General features: G+C 43.3%; 1 protein-coding gene across 11 annotated transcripts in view; it reads right to left on the bottom strand.

Annotated features, from left to right (window-relative positions):
- The window catches only part of LOC115597113 (LIM domain-binding protein 3-like), a 49577-nt gene that overhangs the window by 10707 nt on the left and 20360 nt on the right, over positions 1-18510 (bottom strand). For 8 of the 11 annotated variants that reach the window (XM_030442800.1, XM_030442802.1, XM_030442803.1 and 5 more), the window contains exons 3-5: positions 12607-12758; positions 9101-9176; positions 8241-8413 (exon numbers count right to left, since the gene is read on the bottom strand). In XM_030442800.1, the coding sequence (XP_030298660.1) occupies positions 8241-8413; positions 9101-9176; positions 12607-12758 (401 nt within the window). Of the gene's footprint in view, positions 1-3786; positions 3973-6205; positions 6229-8240; positions 8414-9100; positions 9177-12606; positions 12759-18510 lie in introns of all 11 variants that reach the window. The other 3 variants (XM_030442805.1, XM_030442808.1, XM_030442810.1) reach the window with 1 other exon arrangement.

Raw genomic sequence — 18510 nt, 5'->3', positions numbered from 1 at the left:
ACAGAGAGGAGGAACACAGGAGAGGAAGGAACACATGGAGGAGGGACGGACAGAGAGGAGGAACATACTGTATATCGTATGTGTACTGTATATGAGTATGTGTACTGTATATAAATATATGTACTGTATATAAATATATGTACTGTATATGAGTATGTGTACTATATATGAGTATATGTACTGTATATAAATATACATACACTGTGTAAAAATATATGTACTGTATATGAGTATGTGTACTGTATATGAATATATGTACTGTATATGAGTATGTGTACTATATATAAATATATGTACTATATATGAATAAGTGTACTGTATATAAATATATGTACTGTATATGAGTATGTTTACTATATATGAATAAGTGTACTGTATATAAATATATGTACTATATATGAATAAGTGTACTGTATATAAATATGTGTACTGTATATGAGTATGTTTACTATATATGAATAAGTGTACTGTATATAAATATATGTACTATATATGAATAAGTGTACTGTATATAAATATGTGTACTGTATATGAGTATGTGTACTGTATGAGTATGTGTACTATATACAAATATATGTACTGTATATGAGTATGTTTACTATATATGATTAAGTGTACTGTATATAAATATATGTACTATATATGAATAAGTGTACTGTATATAAATATATGTACTGTATATGAGTATGTGTACTATATATGAATAAGTGTACTGTGTATAAATATGTGTACTGTATATGAGTATGTGTACTGTATATAAATATACATACACTGTGTATAAATATATGTACTGTATATGAATAAGTGTACTGTATATAAATATGTGTACTGTATATGAGTATGTGTACTGTATGAGTATGTGTACTATATACAAATATATGTACTGTATATGAGTATGTTTACTATATATGATTAAGTGTACTGTATATAAATATATGTACTATATATGAATAAGTGTACTGTATATAAATATGTGTACTGTATATGAGTATGTGTACTGTATGAGTATGTGTACTATATACAAATATATGTACTGTATATGAGTATGTTTACTATATATGATTAAGTGTACTGTATATAAATATATGTACTATATATGAATAAGTGTACTGTATATAAATATGTGTACTGTATATGAGTATGTGTACTGTATGAGTATGTGTACTATATACAAATATATGTACTGTATATGAGTATGTTTACTATATATGATTAAGTGTACTGTATATAAATATATGTACTATATATGAATAAGTGTACTATATATAAATATATGTTCTGTATATGAGTATGTGTACTATATATGAATAAGTGTACTGTATATAAATATGTGTACTGTATATGAGTATGTGTACTATATATAAATATATGTACTGTATATGAGTATGTGTACTATACATGAATAAGTGTACTGTATATAAATATATGTACTGTATATGAGTATGTGTACTATATATGAATAAGTGTACTGTATATGAGTATGTGTACTGTATATGAGTATGTGTACTATATATAAATATATGTACTGTATATGAGTATGTGTACTATATATGAATAAGTGTACTGTATATGAGTATGTGTACTGTATATGAGTATGTGTACTATATATAAATATATGTACTGTATATGAATAAGTGTACTGTGTATAAATATATGTACTGTATATGAGTATGTGTACTATATATGAATAAGTGTACTGTATATAAATATATGTACTATATATGAATAAGTGTACTGTATATAAATATATGTACTATATATGAATAAGTGTACTGTATATAAATATATGTACTGTATATGAATAAGTGTACTGTGTATAAATATATGTACTGTATATGAGTATGTGTACTGTATATGAATAAGTGTACTGTATATAAATATATGTACTATATATGAATAAGTGTACTGTATATGAATAAGTGCACTGTGTATAAATATATGTACTGTATATGAGTATGTGTACTGTATATGAGTATGTGTACTATATACAAATATATGTACTGTATATGAGTATGTTTACTATATATGATTAAGTGTACTGTATATAAATATATGTACTATATATGAATAAGTGTACTGTATATAAATATATGTTCTGTATATGAGTATGTGTACTATATATGAATAAGTGTACTGTATATAAATATGTGTACTGTATATGAGTATGTGTACTATATATAAATATATGTACTGTATATGAGTATGTGTACTATACATGAATAAGTGTACTGTATATAAATATATGTACTGTATATGAGTATGTGTACTATATATGAATAAGTGTACTGTATATGAGTATGTGTACTGTATATGAGTATGTGTACTATATATAAATATATGTACTGTATATGAGTATGTGTACTGTATGAGTATGTGTACTATATATAAATATATGTACTGTATATGAGTATGTGTACTATATATGAATAAGTGTACTGTATATGAGTATGTGTACTGTATATGAGTATGTGTACTATATATAAATATATGTACTGTATATGAATAAGTGTACTGTGTATAAATATATGTACTGTATATGAGTATGTGTACTATATATGAATAAGTGTACTGTATATAAATATATGTACTATATATGAATAAGTGTACTGTATATAAATATATGTACTGTATATGAATAAGTGTACTGTGTATAAATATATGTACTGTATATGAGTATGTGTACTGTATATGAATAAGTGTACTGTATATAAATATATGTACTATATATGAATAAGTGTACTGTATATAAATATATGTACTATATATGAATTAGTGTACTGTATATAAATATATGTACTATATATGAATAAGTGTACTGTATATGAATAAGTGTACTGTGTATAAATATATGTACTGTATATGAGTATGTGTACTGTATATGAGTATGTGTACTATATATAAATATATGTACTGTATATGAATAAGTGTACTGTATATAAATATATGTACTGTATATGAGTATGTGTACTATATATGAATAAGTGTACTGTATATAAATATATGCACTGTATATGAGTATGTGTACCGTATATGAGTATATGTACTGTATATAAATATATGCACTGTATATGAGTATGTGTACCGTTTATGAGTATATGTACTGTATATAAATATACATACACTATGTATAAATATATGCACTGTTTATAAATATGTGTTCTGGAGCCAATCTCAGTTTCTCTCTGGGTGAAGGCAGGTTCACCCTGGACGAGTCTCCAGCTCATCGCAGCCTCACTGATGGCAGAAGCCGCCACACAAGGTGCCAACTGCACATCAGGAGCAGTTTGGGGGTTCAGTATCTTGTTCAAGGATACTTCAACATGCAGCTCGGTTCCGCCCCAGGAGAGCCGGGATTCAAACCAGCAACCTTTCGAACACTAGTCAACCAGCTCTACCCGCTGAGTTTAACCGTAAGACAAGGACTGAATAAAACCTTCAGAAAACTTCTAATATCAACCAGAGAAAGTCCACAACAGTCCACCACTATGTACAAGCCAACACCATGTAGGAGAAGAGGAGATATAAAGGAGGAGGAGGAGGAAGAGGGGGAGGAAGAGGAGGAGGAAGTCTCCATGAAGAAACATTTATATTAAATCTAAAATGTCTGTTTTAAAGTCAGAGTCTTTGGATCTGTGTGGGTTCAGGAGGAAGAAGAGACGAGGAGGAGAACACAGAAGTACAGGAAGAAGGAAAAAGAGGAAGAAGGAGAACATGGAAAGATGGTGAAGAGGAAGAGCGGGAGTGAAAAGACGAAGGAGGTGGAGGAGATGGAGGAGGCGTTCTCACCCAGCATCGTGACCCTTTCCCTGTGTCTGCCCTGCGATGGCGTCCATGATGGCGTCCTGTGAGTACATGCTGATGGGCGTGTTGTACTGGGCGTGGATGATGGTGGCTTTACCACCAGGGCCCTTCACCTCTATGGGTTTATGGGTGGAGAGGGCGGTGTCCAGAGCGCCGGGGATGAAGCCGGCGCTGATGGCAGGAGAGGCGACGTGAAGGAGGAGGAGTGGTGACGGAGAGGAAGACAGGAAGTGGGCGGATAGTTGGAGGACAAGGGAAGAAAGGAGGTATGTGAGGTGGGCGCAAAGGTCAAAGGTTGGTGTTAAAGAAGACACACGTAGGCCGTCATGCTCACAGCAACAAGCAACCAATCACAGCCTAAAGCATCATTCACCTGTTGACACCTGAAACCGCTTCTTCATGCAACAACACAGTTTCACACCGTCAGCCTCACAAACAGAAACTGTTCACAGATACATGAACATCGTCTGAGTGACCACACCAATGTGATGTCACTTCCTGCTCTGTATGAAACTAACCATCCATCACTGAGACAAACAGACTCCATGTTTCTACACAAAGACAGAAAGAAGTTCATGTAGAACATTTGCTGAATGAACAAGAAGGTCCAAATAATGCAGAATGAGTCAGAGACAGAGTTTCACAGAGTTTATAAAGTGTCTCCAACTCAACAACTCACTAAACTGACACATTTGTTAAGGGAGTCTGGTGATGATGTCACTGGTCCAGTGGTTGGATTTAAGTCAAAGAAAGCTTGAGCACTACTTGATTAAGTAGATTTATTTGTCTTGTGAATGTTCCCTGATCAGAAACAAGAGGAAATACTTCATGTTCAAACCAACTCACCACAAACACCACGAGATGCAACAGAGACAATCGTCTCAGAGACACTGCTGACGTTTCATCAGCCACATTCAGCATCGTCTCTATTTTTAATAACATTAGTGTGTGTGAGGATGCATGTATACACACACACACACAGCAGCAGCAGCAGCAGAACATGACCCAGGAGGGATTCTGACAGTTAATTAAGTCTCTGCTGCTTCAGCTCGTTTGTCTCTTCAGTTGAGAGACACAATCAGCCTCGCGGTGATTCAGTCAACAACAGACACACAACAGGCAGAAACACAGCAAACCACAAGAATCACGTCACAACATTACACAACAAATTTACCAGAATCAGACCGGACTTTTGTTTGTTTTAACCTGCTGGGTGTAGCAGGTGATGCCTACATGGCCTGTAATCTCCACCCGCCTGGTGCTCCCTGCAGGTTAAATCAAACTCCAGGAGGCAGAGACGGTGATGTTAGAGAAAATATAAAGATACTGCAGATTAAAGAGCCGGGAGCTAAACACACAGCGTTAACTCTGACATCTCATTACCGTTCAGATATCGTTTGATTAATCAACATGTCTTCTGAACTCGTTCTGTCTGAGCCAGAACCAGCACCTCAGCAGACTGAAGGAGCCGAGCATTAAAACCATGCTGCGTCAGTGGACCTAGAAAAATGATCCTGATGTTTTTAATAATCAGAAACAGGATTCAACTTATTGAGGGAGCAACAGTTTGATGTTCTTGTCCACCTTGTCTTCCAGATCTTATCTGAAGTGACTTGTTTTCTTACTTTGTGCTTGATGTCTCGCTCAGACACGACACAACGCCAGGACAAAGTCCAACTACAGCACAGAGAGGAAAACAGAGACGGAGCCGCAGAGCAGACGAGGACTGGACCTGAAGTGAAGGACCATTCAATCTTCACTCTGTTTTTCATTTATTCATTTATTCTTTGTTCCACCACCTTAGGTTTAGAAAGGCAAAATTCCAAAAAGAGTTTCTTACAAAATCCATTCAATGTCAGTGATTCTGACCCGAACACATGAATGATTAAATCACCTGTCGTCTGTTTCCACAGGTCCAGTTGCTTATTTCTGTCCTGAGATCTGGCAACACTGAGCACCAACAGCATCATCCCTCTTCCCTTCACCATGTTTACAGGTAATGAGCGCTCTGTGCTCCTATTGGTCAACACCAACAACACGACGTGGAATTTTTCTCTTCTGACCCGACACTGAGGCGGCAGATGAGGCGTCCATTACAACAGCTATGATTACCACACGAGGTTAAAGAATCGGTTGATGAGCCAGACGCACCTGTCAGGTGGTCAGGTCGGGATATCACCTGGCTCACATCGTGTTCAGGCTGATTTTTGTTGCTCCTGATATTTCCTGTTTTCAATCAGTTCACAACACGAGAGGAAGTGCCTCTGAGCTAAATGTATCTGTGTTAGAAACATACAGAGAAGAAACTATTTCCTCTGACACACAGAACCAAGCATGCCTTCAAAGGTCTAAACAACATCACAACACATCCAGGATGCAATCAGCAAACAAGGAGGATACCAACTTTGGGCCAGCGGGGGAGACAACCTGGTCCGAGCCACAGCGAGGAGACGACAGAGAAGAGAGAAGAGGAAGTCGTTAAGAACATGACTGACAACAGAGAGGGGAGAAACAGAGGTCAGAGGTCAGAGGTCAACCACTCCTACGAATCTGTGTGTGGGGAGAGATTTAATGAGGAGACCCTGAGGGGAAACATCTGGTCTGAGGACCTCAGAGGGTCCGCTCAGAAGTGTGCTGAGGTCTAAAGTCCATCAGCTGTTAAAACCATAGAACTTTTTGGATCAGTCCCTCGTCACAGAACCAAAACTGAATACATGGTTTATCTGTATGCTAAGATGCTAAGCTAACCAGCTGCTGCCTGCTTCATGTTTTCATACAGACATGAGAATCAATTCAATTCATTCATCCATCATGTTTAATCATTTTAGGTCTCAGTCTCCAGGCAACGAGTGTCATACTGTGTGTGTGTGTGTGTGTGTGTGTGTGTGTGTGTGTGTGTGTGTGTCCAGAAGGTTCCCTGACCTTTAACAGCAGCCAGAGGAACCAACAGGTGTTGGGCCGCATCAGTGACACAGTAACTGAATCACACTGTGAACTGAGGAAACTGTGTGTATGTGTGTGAGTCTGTGTGTGTGTGATATGATTATGAATAGTTATGGTAACACACACACACACACACACACACAACTCCCATCAGAGCTTTGTAAAGCTGTGAATGCTAAAGAGGAAGTGTGTATTTTAATCTGTTGCAGGATAGTGTGTGTGTGTGTGTGTTTGAGCATGTGTGTGTGTGTGTGTGTGTGTGTGTGTGTGTGTGTGTGCGCGTGTGTGTACAGTAATGTGTGTGTTGGATGAGTTCCTCCTCACTCAGTCACATCACTCAGTGGTGGACGAAGTAATCTGGTGATTTACTTGAGTAAAAGTAATAATATCACAGAACATGAACTGTTCCTTTAAGTAATTGTACTTAGTTACTCTCCACCACTGTACTCACAGAGCTACATGCTGAGAACCTTCTTAAGTTAAGGTTGATGATCACTAAATCATCAGTTACTATTGATTAGTGCTGCTCCAGCTGCTGTTTTGTTGTTTGTTAAAAATGTAAGACTCATGTTTTCAGAATCACCAGAATGTTCTGATCTGCCCTCGTTTCTTCTTCTCTTGGTCTTTAAACGTCAGCAGAGGTTCATTCTGAGCTCAGCTGACGTGTCGTCCACATGGCAGGAAGGTCAGAGGAGGAGCTGCTGTCAGGAAACGTCATGTACCGCTAATGAAGCTGAAGAAGAAGTTTGTCTAAGCACTGACGATCGAACTGAAAAAGATATTTTCCATTCTGAAAACCTGTTATGTAGCCGAGTACCAGGCTACGTAGCTAAAGTTAGCATCCTTTGCCTTTATATAGCCACCAGACCTTTATAGTTTCAACTCATTGTTTATCAGTCGGGACTCAACTTTACTGTTCTGGTTCACTCGCTGGTGGATGTGTTGGATGTGTTGGACACGTTGGATGTGTTGGACACGTTGGATGTGTTGGACACGTTGGATGTGTTGGACACGTTGGATGTGTTGGATGTGTTGGACACGTTGGATGTGTTGGACACGTTGGATGTGTTGGATGTATTGGACACGTTGGATGTGTTGGATGTGTTGGACACGTTGGATGTGTTGGACACGTTGGATGTGTTGGATGTGTTGGACACGTTGGATGTGTTGGACACGTTGGATGTGTTGGACACGTTGGATGTGTTGGATGTATTGGACACGTTGGATGTGTTGGACACGTTGGATGTGTTGGACACGTTGGATGTGTTGGATGGACTAATACAGTTTAAATTTGCACTGAACTTAACGTAATAATTGTTTGATCTGAGTGAATCAGATCGGCAGAGTGACGTGATTTAAATAAATGAAACTGGGTTGCTCAGCTCCTGATCGCCTCCTGGTCGCTTCCTGATCAGCTCTGCCTCTGAGGGACGATCTCCTGCCATGTTTTCTCCACTTTATCATTAATCTCGTCCAGCCTCCTTGTCTCTACGTACCCGGCAGGCCGACCCGCTTGAATGGTTGCCATCTCCCTCAGAGTGTCCTCTGAGTACAGGCCGATCGGAGAGTTATACTGCTTCCTGTGATTCGGGCTGACCGCCGCCACCTCTGCAGGCCCGGAGGAGGCGCTGCAGGCCGACAGCCGGCCGTTGACCTGCACCGACTGAGGCTTCAGGTGGAGCAGGAGGGGGAGAGTGTTGGGTAACAACTATCAATGTGTGATCAATATGTTTCACAGACAAGTTCTGCTGTCAATTTTGTAAAAATGTCTTATTAGCATATTTTTACAAAACGAGTCTGAATGTAAAACTATCATTTTATTTCTTCATTAAAATGTTTTAAATGTGCTCATCAGTTTCTCCTCATCACATCTGTCGTGTGTCGGAGCCCTGAGAGGAAAAACTAATTATTATTAATGAGTCATTTATATTTTCTAATTACATTTCTTTATCTATCTTTTTTTATTGATATTTTCTCCATTCGTGAAACAAACAATTAGCCGAAGAATTATTTTCCCAGCTGGTTCACAGAGAAAAATAAATAGTAACAAACCGTTCCCCCATTCTGATTTGACACTCAGGGCTTCCGTTCTTCTGTAACATTTGCTCCACACATGTTTTATGTTTATGACATTAAAAACATTTTTACTGTTCAGGGATTAAAGATATTGATCATTTTCACTCAACAGTTTTTATTGATTTAGGACATCGTGGACTCAGTTTATGTTGTTCTTCCTGTGACCACCAGGGGGAACCAGACATCTACATCGTGTGTGTGTGTGTGTGTGTGTGTCATCTTAGTATCCAGGGGGGGTTTGATTGCAGCAGACAGCAGAGATGCATCATGGGTAAGTTACCTGTTGGTGGGGGATCAGTGAGGGAAGAGTGGAGGCGTCCATTCGTGGTGTCATCATTGGAATGGGACGCTTCGACCTGCAGTGAGACAAACGACAGTGATGATCAATACTTTTGATGTCAGGCGCAACATTATCATTAAATTCTTCTTTGATGTATTTTTAGGGCCCAATATCTGTTTTGTAGGACTAGATGTTAATATCCCCAGTTGCATACTCTGCTAAGAGACTCTGTGGAATCTCAGTATGGAAATAGAGCTTCTGGCTTAAGTCTACCAACAGCTTCCAGTCACATGGCCCGTCTAGCCATCCAGCATCTGGTCTTGAAGTGGAGAGTCTGGCTTGGCCCTCGTCTTCCCGGACGAATGTAATCTGTGCTTGTCATGAAATTCCACCACTAGGTGTTGCTATTAGGGATGTATACCGAGGGCCGGTACTTTTTGGTACCAGCTCCTAATTGGGTCGGTACCAGGGTACCGTTCCGGACAAACTGTACTGTCATCGGTACTTTTAAAAAAAAACTTTTTTTTGATGATTTTTATTGGTTTTTGAACATCTACCCAACTGTAATGACTACAAACTTAACAACAAACTCCTTGACTTGACGTTGCAGAAACGAAACTGGGTGCCGCTACCAGGGTGCTGCAGTCTTTAGCGTTAGCTGGGCTGCTAACTCTCTCGCTTTGTTATAGCAATCAAACACACCGCACTCCTTTAGCTTCATACTGTCCGCTATGTTACGGCTCCGATCCGGTTTTGCTCCGCTGTCCACCGTCAGATAACCCTTACCGGTTGCACTTTGAGTCCACCACGGCGCAGTACGGTAGACAGCTGGCGTCGCGAGGCCGAAGAGTTTCCGCAATAATCACATAATCACTCGCGACCGCAGTTATAGGTATGTGTTATAAAAACAACAGCAGGAAGTGTTCCCGACTGAAGGATTAGCAGAAGAGCTTGTGTTTGTCTCTTTTTTGAGATTTGTGTGCTGGTGTCAACACAGAGTGTTTTATTTTGAAAAGTAACCGGATGTTATACTGTTATTTCGCTGCTTGACTTCCTGCCTGCTCTGTGCTAAATTCAGCTGAACTGCTGCGTTGTGCTCCGACATCCCAGATATAAAGTCCTGGTTATCTGTTCTGGAATATTTGTAACTGCACAGCTTCTGTTCTGTTGAAGCTTTATTATTACCTTGTGGTTATAAAAAAAAAAGGTTGAGATCTTTTAACATCTTGTTTTTTTACACAAAATTACATGTTGTGGTATCGATAAGAGTATCGATTGTATCGGTACCAATAAGGAGTATCGGTATTGATAAAATCCTAACGATGTACATCCCTAGTTGTTATACTAAAGAGAAGTGCGTTTTGCCTTGTCACTCCAGTCAAAAATATATCCACACATTCCCTGAATTCTGCTGAATCTTGTGATATAGGCCACGCCCATTTCTGCCCACGTTTTTCTTGGGCTAATTGGCAAAATGTCGCAAACCTACTTTTCAAACTCCTCCCAGGCAATTTCACCAATTTGCAAGAAACTTTGCACACAGCATCTGTGGACTCCCCTGACAAAGAGTTATTAAGAAAGAATTGATATTTAAAACAATACTCAAGCTATTAAATAACAACTTCCTGCAGATTTGGGTCAGAACAGGAAGTGTTGCATATCTCCAAATTCGTGTGACCGAATGACATCAAACTCAGGTTTCTACTTCCGCATGAGCCCCTGAGGCTCTGTGCTAAATTTTGGCTGATTACCACTAGGTGGCGCTCTTTATATTGAAGTATTTTATATCTCCACATCAGTAGGTCGGATTAACACGAAACTTGCTATAATTAATGCCAATACCCTTCTGATGATCACTGACGAAAGGTGTTACCATCGGACTCTATAGCGCCCCCTGGAATATTAACAATCCAAGCCCCGAGAAATGGTTGGAGATTTTGACGGAGTGTGGAAAACATGTGAGAGAGGCGAGAGGAAAGTTCATACAGTATAAGATTATACATCGATATTACCACACGCCGACGAGACTTCACAGGATGAAACTGATGAATGACAACCTATGTTGGAAATGTAAAACAGAGGTGGGAACTTTTCTACACTGTATATGGGAGTGTGCCCTGGTGATGCCGTTCTGGGTTAAAGTGGTAGAGGTTTTGAGTGGCTGGCTTGGTTCAGCAATACCTCTGACCCCTGAATTATGTTTATTAGGGGACAAATCCCAAATACCTAACATTTCAAAAAGTACCTTTTCTGTTATTATGGTCGGTTTAATCACTGCATCAAGAATCATTTTGAGACATTGGAAAACAGTTAAACGTCGTAATATAAAAGAGTGGGTGGACGCAATGGTCGAGACCATCACCAGATGCACAAAAAACATCGGGGTACCAAACTGTCACTCCAACAGGAAGTCGGCCATTTTGATTCAAATTTCCCATTTCAGCAGCGCCCCGACAGCAGCAACAGCAACAGCGGCGTGCCCCGACAGCAGCAGTGCCCCGACAGCAGCAGCGTGCCCCGACAGCAGCAGCAGCGTGCCCCAACAGCAGCAGCAGCGCCCGGACAGCAGCAGCGTGCCCCGACAGCAGCAGCAGCGTGCCCCGACAGCAGCAGCAGCGCCCCGACAGCAGCAGCAGCGTGCCCCGACAGCAGCAGCGTGCCCCGACAGCAGCAGCAGCAGCGTGCCCCGACAGCAGCAGCGTGCCCCGACAGCAGCAGCGCGCCCCGACAGCAGCAGCGCGCCCCGACAGCAGCAGCAGCGCCCCGACAGCAGCAGCAGTGTGCCCCGACAGCAGCAGCGCGCCCCGACAGCAGCAGCAGTGTGCCCCGACAGCAGCAGCAGCGTGCCCCGACAGCAGCAGCAGCGCCCCGACAGCAGCAGAGCGCCCCGACAGCAGCAGCGCCCCGACAGCAGCAGCACCCCGACGCGCGTGGACTGCGAGGGCCTGTTCATCGCTGCTTGCATCTTTAATATTTTTTTTGTGTTTGTTGTGTTTTTCATTTCTTAATCTCATCATTGATCCAACCGACCCGACCTGACCCAATCTGATCTGATCCACATGTGAAAGGAAAAATTAATTCAGGTTTATCATGTTTTCTGAAGTGCGGGACATTTCACAGGAAGTCATCTCCTGTTTCTAACCAGCTGAAGATGTTCTGGTCCGTTTCCTGACGTCTCAACTGGATCAGCACTGATCTCATGTTCAACATTAAAAGTGTGTTAAATAAATAATTTGATTTTTTAAATATTTCAACAGTCATTAAATCACAACATTTTAATAGTTTGCTTGTCTCTGATTTTGTCTTTAAAAATATATTTTCCCTTGCTTTTACCAGATCCTGAACACATCGTGACACCAGCAGCTTCATAAACACAAACACACAAACACACACACATACACACTGCTGTTAGCTGAGGCTCATTCAGGACAACAGGAGTAAAAGACATCCAACATGTATCTTTGACAGAGAAGAAAAACTCCTGCTGCTCTTGAGTTTTTACTAACTTGCTCATGGTGAGCGCCAGGTTGTAGTTGGCCATTTTGATCTTGTTCTGAGCCTCCAGGTGAGTCATCCCCTCCGTGCTGACGCCATCGATGGCCACGATGATGTCACCCTGGACCAGGTTACCCTGCGCTGCCTTGCTGCCCGGAGTGATCTGTCCAACACAGAGACATTGTCTTTAATCTGACATGTGATGGACACACTTTTCTTCTGAACAAACAGAAAATATCAAGTCGAGTTTTCACGTCATCATCCTGAATGTAGGTGAGAGATAAATCTGTCCACAGGTCAGTGCACACATCCGCTTGCATCCTGCCATCACGTAATCATGAAAAGCTGGATGAAGAGGTTCACACGTTTCCATGAAACAATCAATGAAATGAGAGAATTATAATAAAAAATATTATCATAATAAATTATAATAATCTGAAAATCCACCTCAGGAGAGGTTGTTGACCTGAGAGAGGACGCAACCCTCACACACAGACACACAAACAACAAACACGACATGAAAGACTGAAGTCTAAAAGTCTGCAGGCAAAATGAACTAAAGCATCCAAATGTCTTTAAAATGAGAAAACAGCAACACGACACACCGTCAAGAGACCAACGAGTTCTCAGGGATTCACCTGAGAACTGAGACCTGACCACCTGAGAGCTGCATCTCATCTCTCTGTACCTGCGACATGTCTGTCTGTCTGTCTCTCTCTCTCTCTCTCTGTCTCTCAATTTCAATTTCAACAAGCTTTATTGGCATGACTGTGGTTCACAATATTGCCAAAGCATACAGGATTACAGAAAAAATGTTAACAATCATAATGATAACAATAATAATGATGATAATAACAATAACAATAATAGCAATAATAACAACAATAGTAAACAGAATATCAGTGTGCAGGTAAGAACCCAGTCAGGATCAGCTGGTTCATGTGGAGGAAATCATGTCAGGTGTTGTTGTGCAGCTCGTCTCTTCCCCTGTGGCAGCATTCACAGATCTCGCTGCATCTACAGCAGTGCCAGTTTTTTCTCCCAGTAAATGTTGTAGTTTTTCTTGGTCTGATAGTTTGGGGAAGTCTGGGGTTGGACCTGTGATTTTAATGTATATCTGGTTCTGATGTCTGTGTATGTGTCACAGTGCAGCAGGAAGTGCTGCTCTGTCTCCACCTGTCTGTGTGGACAGAACCGACACAGCCGGTCCTCTCTGGACAGCCGGGTCTGTCTGTGTGGACAGAACCGACACAGCCGGTCCTCTCTGGACAGCCGGGTCTGTCTGTGTGGACAGAACCGACACAGACGGTCCTCTCGGGACAGCCGGGTCTGTCTGTGTGGACAGAACCGACACAGCCGGTCCTCTCTGGACAGCCGGGTCTGTCTGTGTGGACAGCCGGGTCTGTCTGTGTGGACAGAACCGACACAGCCGGTCCTCTCTGGACAGCCAGGTCTGTCTGTGTGGACAGCCGGGTCTGTCTGTGTGGACAGAACCGACACAGACGGTCCTCTCTGGACAGCCGGGTCTGTCTGTGTGGACAGAACCGACACAGCCGGTCCTCTCTGGACAGCCAGGTCTGTCTGTGTGGACAGCCGGGTCTGTCTGTGTGGACAGAACCGACACAGCCGGTCCTCTCTGGACAGCCGGGTCTGTCTGTGTGGACAGAACCGACACAGACGGTCCTCTCTGGACAGCCCGGTCTGTCTGTGTGGACAGAACCGACACAGACGGTCCTCTCTGGACAGCCCGGTCTGTCTGTGTGGACAGAACCGACACAGCCGGTCCTCTCTGGACAGCCGGGTCTGTCTGTGTGGACAGAACCGACACAGCCGGTCCTCTCTGGACAGCCCGGTCTGTCTGTGTGGACAGAACCGACACAGCCGGTCCTCTCTGGACAGCCGGGTCTGTCTGTGTCTGCCGCTCTCTAAGGCCAGACTGTGGTCGCTGAGTCTCTCTGTCTCTCTCTCTGAGTGAATGACGGAGTGAGTTCGTTGAGCGGTGTGAGAACGGCTGTATTGAGTTGTTTCGATCTATTTCTAATCTCTTTGCTGTCTTTTTTTCTTCAATACATGGTTTAGTGTAGTCTTGTTGCTGAGTGTTTGTGTGTTTTTAGGGTGTTTTTGTGAGTTTGCCGGTCAGGCTTTGTCTGGCTGGTTGGCGCCTCACACACAATGGTGGTCGGCGGCAGTGATCTCTCCCGGTTGTCGTGGAGACACGGCATCGAGGTGGGTGCTGGGTCTCCGTACACCGTGGAGGAGGTCGCTGTGGGAGAGGTGGTCGGATTTGAGAGCATCAAATCGGCCTCTCGCATGAACAGCGCTGTGGTCATGTTTCTAGATGGAGTGGAGCAGGTGGTTGAATGTGGAATTGTTGTTAGAGACACTTTCACTCCGGTGTTTCCACTGGTGAGTCCTGCCAAAAAGATCATGATCTCCAACGCGCCGCCGTTTATAAAAAACGAGGATCTGTCCACAGCGCTGTCCTGGTACGGACAGCTGGTGTCCCCCATAAAGATGGTTCCGTTGGGATGCAGATCACAGAAGCTAAAGCACGTCGTCTGTCACAGAAGGTCTGTTTACATGCTGCCAAAAGATGCTAATTCTCACCTGAACCTCACTCTGACTTTTAATATTGACGGGTTTAATTATGTCATCTTTGTAACTTCAGAGACAATGAAGTGCTTTGGGTGTGGGGCTGAGGGGCACCTGGTTCGGGCTTGTCCCGAAGCCAGGCAGGAGGCTGGCGGTTCGGGCTCGGATCGGCCGGCGGTGGAGGCCAGCCGATCCGAGCCCGAACCACCAGCCTCCTGCCTGGCTCGGATCGGCCGGCCTCCACCGCCGGCAGCTCGGGACCGGGTCTGCCAGCGACAGAGGCTGCTGTCTCGGGTTCGGATTGGCCGGTGGCGGGGGTGGTGGCGGATCGAGCTGAGCAGGAGCATCCAGGTGAGACATGCTCACCTGTTGCATCCCAGGATGCAGAGAAAACTGGGCAAGATGGGTTAAACATGCAGGAAAAAACAAAGGAGGGTCAGACTGTAAAAGGAACGAGTGATAATTCAGTGAGAAAGAAACAAATGGAAGAAAAGGAAGGGCAGAAAGTGTGCAGTGATGGTGACAGTGCTTTATATAACGTGGTGATGGAGGACATCTGTGATGACACAGGTCTCACAGTAAAAACGAACAAACGGAAAAAACGGGGTGGTAGAAAGACGCAGAACGAGGCTAAAACAAGGAGGGTGCTAAAGAGGCTAAAGAAACTGGTGACCAAAGCCAGAGCTATCTGCACTGGTACTGGTGTGGATGGTGTTGCTGATGACGATGACGATGAAGATGATGATGATGATGATGCGGAGGAGTATTATGAGGATTTTTAAATACATCCTTTTCTTAATTGTTGTCTGTCTCTCTGTTAGAGCCGCAGAATCTAATAAATCCATGGTGAATATTAATATTGGGTCCATTAATATTAATGCAGCGCGTAGTGCCGCAAAGAGAGCCTCTGTTTTTAAACTGTTCCAGTTAAAAAACCTGGATGTGGTGTTTGTCCAGGAAACCCACAGTGACTCTGCCAACGAGGGGGACTGGAAGAGGGAGTGGCCAGGGGAGGTCTTCCTCAGCCACAAGCGGTCCAACAGTGCCGGGTGGGGATCCTCTTCTCCAGAGCTTTTACTCCTCACTCTGTGGAGGTGATGGACATCATGTCCGGACACATTTTAAGGGTGAACGCTCTATATGAAAATTTAAAAGTTGTTTTTATTTGTGTTTATGCCCCGGTTTTAAGTGCTGCGAGGATTAACTTTTTAAATGTTTTATGTGATGTTGTACACGAGTGTGCTGATGATTATTTATTCTTGGGTGGTGATTTTAACTGCACTGAGGATTTTAAACTAGACAGGAATCATCTGGAGCCTCATCCTGCTTCCTCTGCTCGGCTCAGGCGTCTCATGGAGACTCAAGAACTGAAGGATGTGTGGAGAGGTTTTAACAGCACGACCAAACAGTACACCTGGACTCACTGCAGAGATAACGCCCTGTCTCTGGCCAGGCCGGACCGCTTTTACTGTTTTAAACATCATTTCAGTATTTTTAAGAGCTGTCACATCACCCCAGTTGGTGTGTCAGATCACTTTCTGGTTCAGTGCTGTTTTTACATTCGGAATGTGAAGACCTCCAGCGCTTATTGGCATTTTAACACAGCTCTTTTATCAGATCGTTCTTTTAGAGAGGCTTTTAGTTTTTTATGGGTTTTACACAGGGAAAAGAAATCCTCATTCTCCTCAGTGCAGCAGTGGTGGGATGTTGGAAAAAACCTTATTCAGCAATTTTGTAAACAGTATACTCGCAATGTCACCAAGTACATTACCAGATCCCTTCAAGACCTGGAGACTGAGGTACAGATGTTACTGGGCTGTACAGGAGATCAGGGGAATGTTGAAGTCCTTAAGAGTAAAAAGGCTGCTTTAGCCAACCTGTTGGGTGTAACCGCACAGGGAGCTCTGGTCCGCTCACGCTTCCTGAACGCCTCCCTGATGGACACCCCCACACAGTTCTTCTTTGGCCTGGAGCGCAGGAACGGCCAGAGGAAGATAATACACTGTCTGCGCTCCGAAGATGGCTCCTCTTTTACTGAAACCACCGACATCAGAAGGTATGCCACCCAGTTCTACAAAGGACTGTACAACACAGAGATGGTGGAAGACCCAGAGCTGGACGCCTCCTTCCTGTCCGACCTACCACAGGTAGAGGCAATAACCAACAGCCAGCTGGACGCCGAGCTGACCGTCAAAGAGCTCCATGTGGCCCTCATGAGCCTGGCCAACGGGAAGGCTCCAGGCATCGACGGTCTACCTGTGGACTTTTACAAAGCTTTCTGGCCGATACTGGGTCGGGACATGTTGGAGGTGTTCCAGGACAGCTTTCAGTCTGGGCGTCTACCTTTGAGCTGCAGGAGAGCCGTCATCACACTGCTTCCAAAGAAAGGAGACTTACAACACATAAAGAACTGGAGGCCAGTCTCCCTGCTGTGTGGGGACTACAAGATCCTGGCTGGCGTTGAGGCTCAGGGAGGTGATGGCTGAGGTCATCCATGTGGACCAGACTTACTGTGTGCCCGGCAGGCTAATAAGTGACAACGTCACTTTAATTCGGCATGTTTTGGAAGTCTCCGGCTCATTGGCTATAGATACTGGTCTTATTTCCATAGACCAGGAGAAGGCTTTCGACCAGGTTGAACACAAATACCTGTGGCGGACGCTCAGTGCGTTCGGGTTCAGCCCAGGTTTTATAGCCAGGATCCAGGTACTGTACCATGAGGTTGCGAGCATACTGAAAATAAATGGTTGTCTTGCTGCCCCTTTTGAGGTCCAGAGGGGGGTGCGGCAGGGGTGCTCGCTGTCAGGAATGTTGTACTCTCTGGCCATCGAACCCCTGCTGCACAAACTCAGACAAGAGCTGACAGGAGTGGTTTTCCCTGGGTGTCCTGCAGCCGTAAAGCTGTCAGCATATGCTGATGATGTGGTGGTGGTTTTAAACACACAGAGGGACATATGTGTTTTAGAGGAGAATGTGGGGCTTTTTAACAAACTGTCTTCAGCTAAGGTAAACTGGGGAAAAAGCGAAGCTGTGTCAGTGAAGAAGGACTCTCTGAGTGAGTTGGTTTTACCGGGAGGGTTGTGTTGGAAGACGGGTGGGATAAAGTATCTGGGAGTGTTTTTAGGGGATGAACTGTTTTTAAAGAAGAACTGGGAGGGGGTCCTGGAGTCTGTACAGGGCAGGCTGAAGAGGTGGAGGTGGCTCTTGCCGAGTGTGTCATTCAGAGGACGGACACTGATCATTAATAGTCTGGTGTCCTCCTTTTTATGGCACCGGCTGGCTTGTGTCGACCCCCCCTCAAATCTGCTCTCAGAGGTCCAGAA

Source organism: Sparus aurata, chromosome 15, assembly GCF_900880675.1.
Source record: "Sparus aurata chromosome 15, fSpaAur1.1, whole genome shotgun sequence".
In the NCBI taxonomy this organism is placed as follows: domain Eukaryota; kingdom Metazoa; phylum Chordata; class Actinopteri; order Spariformes; family Sparidae; genus Sparus; species Sparus aurata.
This window is presented reverse-complemented; position numbering and strand designations above follow the sequence as displayed.